The sequence below is a fragment of the Poeciliopsis prolifica genome, unplaced genomic scaffold, assembly GCF_027474105.1.
Source record: "Poeciliopsis prolifica strain line A6 unplaced genomic scaffold, Auburn_PproV2 SCAFFOLD060, whole genome shotgun sequence".
Lineage (NCBI taxonomy): Eukaryota > Metazoa > Chordata > Actinopteri > Cyprinodontiformes > Poeciliidae > Poeciliopsis > Poeciliopsis prolifica.
The window spans coordinates 1530099-1538986 of NW_026562435.1; the positions used below are offsets into that span (position 1 = coordinate 1530099).

An 8888-nucleotide genomic window follows, 5' to 3' on the forward strand; every position below is an offset into this window, starting at 1 on the left:
TTTGAATATAATTATTTTTTTCAATTAATGTTTACATTTTAAGTAAGACATTTTTTAAAATGCATTTCCATTTTCATTACTTCACGCAAGAAAACCGTTTGAACAGGCAGGTACCGGACACTAGAGGGCACACTTTTTGTTTACCACTCGGTTTGTTGACGTTCCCACTCCAACCAGAACTTTTTGTACAGTTTGCGTCTCATTTTAGATGCAGTTTATCATGTCTTCTTAGTGTCCGGGTCTTCATTCATACTTTTTGTGACTCTTTTGGCGGCTGAAAGTCTTTCTTTTGATGAAATGTGAGGTGTGGGGGGTACTTGCTTTGTTCGCCGGTGAAGTGTCAGAGCGCGTGCCTTCTCCATCCCTTTATCACGGCCTGATGACGTTTCGCTTCGGACCAATGGGAGGCGGCGGAGATGCTAGGAAGGGATATAAATGCAAAGGAGCAGCCGCGGGTCAGCAGGAATGAACAACAATAAAAAGAGACACTTCGAGCACAGAGCAAGATCCTCGTTTGATCTTTCGATATTTTTCTACACTTAACATCAGGTATGTGAGTTTCTGTCGTCAGTAAACGTGTTCTTCTGACTTGTTACCATCATTTCCTTCGTCTGTCGCAAACTTTCTCCTTACCTCCGTAGGCTCTGAGTCCGCAGCTGGATCAGAACAAAGGATGGCTTTGTAATGTTTGTCAGTGATGCTGCCATTTTTATTCAGAAATGTTCAACAGTTAGCCTTCACTACAGTTCATTTGACATCAAACTAACCTTTCGTATCTACAATGCTGCCCATAAAGTTTGCATTAGATTTATATTTCGTCACCTTCCTAAAGTAATAAGTCATATTGTCGCCATTTTTTTTTGTGCCAAAAGGTAAACTTGGCACACAAAAAAATTACTTTTGGCCAAGAAAAAAAAAAAAAAAAGATATAGCCCATGGTTTTAGGAAGATGGCCGTTTTTAATCTTTTTTATGACTTTGTGGTAATGTGACATTGATAGTTAATGTTTTTTTTTTTTTTTTTTTTTTTAAGATTGATGACTCTCTGAACATTACATTCTGTTTACTGAGCGGTTGTATAAACAGGAATGTTTATTAAAACAAAATGATTCCAACAGAGAAGCCCATCCTGTTTTGTCTTCTCTCTGTAGGTCACAGGGTCAGGAAAGATGGCCACCTCAGCAAGTTCAAAACTGAGCAAAGCTGTTAAGCAGCAGTACATGGAGCTCCCTCAGGGAGGAAAGGTCCAAGCCATGTACATATGGATAGATGGAACAGGAGAGGGACTGCGATGCAAGACCAGAACTCTAGATTATGAACCGAAAACAATCGACGGTTCGATCAACATCTGTTAAAATGAGGTTGAACTGTTGCCCTCAGGTGCTTGTTGCAGGTTTTTGATCTTCCCTTTCCTCTGTTAGATCTTCCTGAGTGGAACTTCGACGGCTCTAGTACGTATCAGTCAGAGGGTTCTAACAGCGACATGTACCTCATCCCTGTGGTCATGTTCAGGGACCCGTTCAGAAGGGACCCCAATAAGCTGGTGTTCTGTGAGGTGCTGAAGTACAACCGCAAGCCAGCAGGTGAGCAGAAGGAAAAAAGAAGCCAAAGAAGATCTTTTTTTGTTGTTGTTTATTTTCTAACTACTTTCTTTTGCTTCCCAAAAAGAGACCAACTTTCGGCAGAGCTGTAAACAGATTATGGGGATGGTGGAGCAGCACCATCCATGGTTTGGTATGGAGCAGGAATACACCATCCTGGGTACAGACGGACATCCCTTTGGCTGGCCCTCCAACGGGTTTCCGGGTCCACAAGGTGAGATCTTTAGTTGCTACATACATTTTGAAGAGCCACCTCAATTGCTAACCTTAACATATTTTTGACCGTTTAGGGCCTTATTATTGTGGAGTTGGAGCAGATAAGGCATATGGCCGGGACATTGTGGAGGCCCACTACCGAGCCTGTTTGTATGCTGGGGTTCAGATTTGTGGCACTAATGCTGAAGTCATGCCAGCACAGGTACTTTTCCCTCAACAAATCACAGAAGACATTGTTTACGTGCATGGTAATTGACATAGATGTTGCTGCTGCTGTTTCAGTGGGAGTTCCAGGTCGGACCCTGTGAAGGAATCAACATGGGGGACCATCTTTGGGTTGCTCGCTTCATCCTTCACAGAGTCTGTGAGGATTTTGGCGTGGTGGTGTCTTTCGACCCCAAACCCATCTCAGGGAACTGGAACGGCGCTGGCTGCCACACCAACTTCAGCACCAAGGAGATGCGTGAGGCAGGAGGACTCAAGTAAGGACCCAACCAGTCGATTGAGTATTGTCCGATAACTTCATGATTCAGCGTTTCCTAATCCTATACATCTCTTCCCCCAGAGTCATTGAAGAGTCCATTGAGAGGCTGGCAAAGAGACACATGTATCACATCCGGGCGTACGACCCTAAAGGCGGGCTCGACAACGCCAGGCGTCTGACCGGTCATCACGAAACCTCAAACATCGATGAGTTCTCGGCTGGTGTGGCCAACCGTGGGGCCAGCATCCGCATCCCCCGGACGGTGGGACAAGAGAAGAGGGGCTACTTCGAGGACCGCCGCCCGTCCGCCAACTGTGACCCTTACATGGTGACGCAGGCATTGGTGCGCACCTGTTTGCTCAAAGAAGAAGGTGATGAACCCATAGACTACAACAAATAGTGTCACTATTTAAGCTTTGTTTAGCCACCCGCCTATTTTAAAACTCGATAGAAAGACTTTACTTGTTTTTAATTTGTTGTTTGACAAATTAAATAGTTAAAGTATCTTCGCATTTAGTTTTGTGCATCCACTGTTGCAAACACTGCCTTTTTATTAACAGTGGGTTTTGTTCATTTCAGGTTATCCTTTCTGTAATGTACACCATTGTCTGTTTAGCTTTTACTAATATAAGCTGTTAAAGTGCCTCAACTTGTTGCTGTAGTCATTAGATAATCAGTCAAAGAATCTTAAAGGCATTTGAATGTTAGTTTTTAAAAAAAAAAAAACATTGACCTGTCCAGTTTGTCACTAAGTGTAAACCAGTTTTTCCCTTTATACGCTTGTAAATGATGCATGTTTGCCTTGTCTTTTTACACAAGTTATTGACTCAATAAATTGCTTCTGTTTTTACTTTTATTTTTCTCTGCACGTTTTCCCTGAGTTCCACTCTGACACAAACCAGCTTGTCACGAGCAGAATGTCAGCTGAATCTCTGAAATGTGACTGCTGTTAAAGAAAATGTGCTGTAATGTTTAGCAAACAGTGCTTCATTTAGAGGACTTGCGTGCACATCATCTCCGTTAAGCAGGACCAAACAGACTGAAGTTACAATGGACATGAGTAAATCTTGTCAGAACTGACTTCAGAAGAACTAACTGACTGTGAGGCTAAGACTAGTCTGTTCTGATGTGTTGTCTTGAAACAAGCCCTGATCAAGTTTAAAGGGCAAGATGGGGACGACACAAGGGTTGTTTGTTCAGAATTGAGGAACAACCTGGCAAATTCTGTTTGGAAATCCCTAAACAAATAATACCATGCTGTGCATTATACCAGAAGTTGCCTCCCCAAACTCAAAGTTGTCAATTACAGTAAGTTTGGGTGACATAAACAAACCCTAACCTTGATCTGAGTCATGCAAGTCTGTCAAACCCACTGAACAGGTTCTATTACCAAGATTACAGAAAACATTTTTTTTTCTTTTTAGATGCCTTGTACTTGTGTGGTGCCCTATCAAGTCCAAAGGATTTTACATGACATTCAGTCATTCACTCATTGATCTTGACAAGCTAATGCATTGTATTCCTGGCTTTCCTGGGACAATCTGACAGAAACAAGGTTGCTGTTCACCGGCATCAACTCATGTCTGATCATTCAAATTCTATCTACAAGTCTCTTTTCTCTGATTTGTATAATTTTTTTAATTTATCCTAAGGTTGCCAAGCTTGTCAGTGTGTTACAGTTTAAGTTCAAGGCCTGTGAACTATAATTAGTGGTGACACTTACAGTTCTTCAATGCTGAGACACTAAGCCTCTTCACATAACCCTTTTTTTTTTGACAGAGGGAGAGATCTCTAAAAATCGGAAGGAACCTTGAAAGCATATTAAAGAAAATCTGTCACCACCATAACCTTTTGAACTCCATTAAGCCTGTGAAAGAGTGCTTCAGTGGTAAACCAGCTTTTTAAGAGTAATAAAGTGGTCGCTGTGGCACAAGATCTGTTTATTGGGAATGTGATCACACCTAACACTACCAGGTGTTGGGTTTCTGTTGTTATGTCAGAAATAGGACAGTTAAGCTAATCTTAGCTCAGGTAATGAATTCATGTGTAAAAATGTGTTCTTGTTCCTCCTGCAGTCCAGTCATGCCTATGAGGTTATCTGGAGTTCCTGCGATGCCGTTTGGTCTGCATGTGTGTATTAAAAATGAACGCAATAGATTTGTGCTTCAAATTCAGTGCTCAAAATGTGTAATTTTAGTATTTGGTTAGATTTTTTTTTCCTTTTGTTTTCTTTCCTTTCTGGCAGCTTAGACAGATGGTGTGGTTGCCATGATATCAGAGGGAGATTTGCTCTTCAAAAAAGAGGAAATTAAACATTCCCCATTGCACAGTTGACTTCTTTACACTTAGTGGCATTATAATGTGTGATCAGCCATTTAAAATCACGGCAGAGACGGATGTAAACAGTTCCATGAGTTTTAAAAGTCAGCCAGTCAGAGGAGACGTTGGCGTCTTATTCAGGCATCGGAGCGACAAACCCCTCATTCCTGGGAGCGACTACGTATGTGGCGTTTTGGGGAAACTGTAGGCACCGATATTTACTGAAGACTTAAACATTCAACATGAATCAGTGATGCGTTTTATGAACTGAGATGCTGTGACAGCTCCAATGGAACCAGATGCACATTGTCTGAAAACAACTAAAACAAACTAACATCCTCAAACTACTTCCTGTTGTCTTCTTTGTCTTTTCTGCCAGTAGCAGCATTTGGCTATTGAACATGTGACTCTTGTCATGCAAAAAAACTGTTTTCATTGCAGTTTTGTGACATGAATCTAATTGGACACGACTGAGAAACCATCTCATAGCACAAAAACCTTTTATCCAAAACTGAGAGTTTTTCAATGGGTTTCTGTTAAGCACATTTATTTTCGCAATTTCAATTTGATCAATATTTTGACGAATGAAAACACAGCTACTGATCTCGGTGCAGGGCATTTTCTCTGTGCCTTCGTAAAGGTTCTTCTGTGTGTGATGTGCAGCAGGGTCCTTTTGGAGCTTGCGTGACAGCCCTTACATAAGCCGGAGTCATAGTGCGTGCGCTGGTATTTGCTTACAGCGATGCGTTTGACAGGAGTTGAGACCAAACCAAATTCAATTTGGCTCAGAGGTAACTGCCAAGGGAAAAAAAAGCCCAAATTATACAGCACTGGTCTGCTTTAATCAAGTCCAGCAGTCAGGAACTGCTCCTCCACTCGCAATGAGTCACTCAGGACAAACTCAGTGGTGCAGCTGATGCTTCAGGTAGGCAGGAAATTGTGCCCACAAAAGTGAAGAAACTTAAAAAATTAATAATAAAAAAATAAATAGTCAAGAACCACACAGGAGGTGCTTTAATTAATGGTCTCAGCTAATCCTGTTATAAGCTGGCAGATCAAGTGTTTTGTTGTTGTTTTTTTCTCATGAGTGCATTGTTACTGCAAAAGCTCCATTACACAACCTTCACATATTATAATGCCCATTGTTTGACCATAGAGTATTGTCATTATTTTTCTATTACTGTCATGATATAGTGACAGTATTTTAGTATTTTAACAAATATGTAAAAAAACAACAACATATATTTGTAAAAATTTTATACTGCTGTTTATTGGAACTTTAGATTGAGGTTCAAAGATCTCCCTTTGTTGGCAAATCCTGTGAAAGTGACGTTCTACCACTTTCACAAGTACACACACACACACACACACACACACACACACACACACACACACACACACAACACACACACACACACACACACACACACACACACACACACGCAGACATATTCAAACCAGTGTTGTGGAGCCTCATCACATAGCATGTCTGAAGGCTAAACAATCTCACTTCTCTCTTCAACACACCCCAATCACAATAAATAAAGACATGAAAACATCGTTCTGGTCAGTGTGGAGTGAATCAGTTGGGTTGTTCAAAAAGCAAATGAAACTTCATCCTAATCTCGTCACATGCATGCTATCTTCAGAGACCTTTTATCACTACTTCTACTGATGACAGCGCTCTGACTGTGCATGATCCTCATCTCACCTTTCCCACTGGGCCCCCTAACCGCCTACCCTCCAGCCTCCCACAAACACACACACTTTTCACTTGTTTCTGGCTTTTGGGTCATTGAGAAAAAAAATCACTGTCGCTATGTTCCTGGCCTGACAGTTGGAAAATCATACAGCTGTACAAGCAGAGCCGCGGTGTGAGAAACAAAAGGCTCAAAAAGCTAAACATGAACAGAGATCAGACCACCAGCAGTTCTGTGGACAGTATCTGCAATACGGAGCAGGAACATTTCAGTTGCACGATGAGAGCAGACCTTATGGTCACCTCTGACCTGAAAGGGTCGATCGTTTCCACGACCTCAGAGACATTTTTAAGATGGGTGCGATGGCTCACTACCCAGAGGACAATTTAAGAAGGAGGGCGGCATTGACGGCTCTACAAAACTAACCAATGAATCTGTCGTTGTCCTGCAGACGTTTCCTTCTGTTGCTTTTTTCACATGCTGTCTGTGGTGAAGTTCTCTAAATTTGTGTGTGATTCACAGAGCTCCACTGGGCTTTAAAAGTAACTGTTTTCCTCTTTTTTAAAGCATTTGGACTGAATCTGATGACCCTGGGCTCAAAATTTGTAATGCACAAACATGAACTGGTACCACACTTAAGGGTATTTCACACAAGTTCTGTTTAGTCTGCTTTAATCCAACTGTAGTTTGTTTGCCTGGAGAGTCCGGTTCGTTTGGAGAGGTGTGAATGTGTAATCAAACTGTGGTCTGCCTACAGACCTGGATGTTGGATTGGTTGAAGTGAACTCTGGTGCAGCTTGAATGCATGTGGGAATGCCAAATGGACCGGAGGAAATTTAAAAAGCAGGAGACCAACGACAACGCTGTGTATTCTGGGTAAATACACCAAAACAAACACATGTCAAACGCTGACGGCAAAAACGGCTCCAGGTCTTTTATCAAAAACAAAACAGAAATACTACAACCACTCTTGTTTACATACTGTGAAGAAGAAAGTTATGATCACTATCTTCTTGCGAGGTTTTTGTGTTGTTTCCGTCAGTGGTTCTTGGTGCAGCGCCCCCCACAGGTGAGGAAGGGAACAGGTTGCTTCAGGGTTTGGATTGTTTGACCACAGCAGCTGAAAATGCAGCAAATTTATAACTTTGGTCCTAAAATCAAACAAATTTTACCAGATTGTCAGGAGTAGAAACACCCAAAGACATACACACTTTCTTTGCATAACCAATCGTTTTTTTAACGTACTTTTGAGAACCATTAAGACAAGCACAAAAACCACATTATAAAATCACTCATAAGAACTATTCATGCTAAAAATTGCCCCTAAATTTACACAGCTTATACAATATTGTTGGTAATAGGACACAACCAGGTTTTGTTTAAGTTATATTGTGACTGCCATGTTGGAACAAAGCGGTTGAGACATGAGAGAGCAGGAAAATGATGACCGGTCCTCTACTCAGCTCCTGTCCAGGTGCATGTAAAAGTGAAAAAAAAATCACAAAGGGCTTATTTCAGATTATCCTATTTTGAAAAACAAAAAACAAAAACAAAACAGCTACAGATGAAGTTTATATTTCGTCTCATTCAACGTGTGTCCAGGATTAGGAGCCTCTGGCCTGACTTTACCAGAGAACTGGAGAATTGCTGCAAATCTGGTCAAAGTTGTTTAGAGTGATTCAAGATGACTTTAATGAATCAGAGAAAGATCTGAACCAAACTAACTGTAGTTTAAAAATCATATATAAACTTGAGCCATTGGTCATTTTGCAGTTGTGGTGATTAGTTTGCTCATCACATTAATAATAAGACTTAACTCTGCTACTTTCAAGAGCTTAAAAAGACAAAAACAAACCAACACTGAAGGCTTTGGATCAGTTATGTTTTATCATTTTGACACCAACACCAGATGCAGTCGATCTCACTGATGGTGTAAAATCCAACAACGCTATCCCATTTGGGTGCATTTTCCGAATCAGAAACGAACATTCTTCTTGGAGCACAAAAATCAAGAAAGACAATAATTGTCTTCTGGTTCTGGTTCTGCTCTGCTTCCCCAGAACCAGAACCCAACATAGAGAAGCAGCATTCAGCTTTTATTCATTTTATTGTTGAAGGAAAAACCCCCCTTCAACAAGAAGAAACCTCCAGCACAACCAAAACCAGAACCAGAACTAGGCCCAGTCCCAGTGGTCATCTGCCATGACAGACTGGAGGTTTGAGAAAACAGAGCAGAGACACAGACAAACAGAAGCACTCATTCAGAACGTTTTAGGTTAAGGAAACATAGAAAGTTAGTTTTTAACTATTGAAACCGCTTGGTAAAATAAAACCTGATGCCCTGGTTGCTTACAAAACATGGAAAAGATAGAACTACACCCCCACTAAACTACATTAAGATACATTGTTTGATCAATAATGGAAGCTCTTTAGTCACTTCATGTTGTTTTTTTTTTACTGGTTTTCTGTGTCTAAAACAGGAGTTTCACTGCAACAGACACAGGTAACATGACAATTGTGTTTGTCTGCAAGTTTATGCAGCACACTACTAGGAAGGCCCCTCCCTCAC

General features: G+C 41.1%; 1 protein-coding gene across 1 annotated transcript; it reads left to right on the forward strand.

The window, feature by feature from the left end:
- Positions 1-419: 419 nt before the first annotated feature.
- glulb (glutamate-ammonia ligase (glutamine synthase) b) lies at positions 420-3156 on the forward strand. Its single transcript, XM_055060541.1, has 7 exons — positions 420-549; positions 1151-1334; positions 1421-1582; positions 1668-1814; positions 1891-2018; positions 2099-2298; positions 2382-3156. The coding sequence occupies exons 2-7, from the start codon at positions 1169-1171 to the stop codon at positions 2698-2700; spliced, it is 1122 nt and encodes a 373-aa protein (XP_054916516.1). The 5' UTR covers positions 420-549; positions 1151-1168; the 3' UTR covers positions 2701-3156.
- Positions 3157-8888: the final 5732 nt, after the last annotated feature.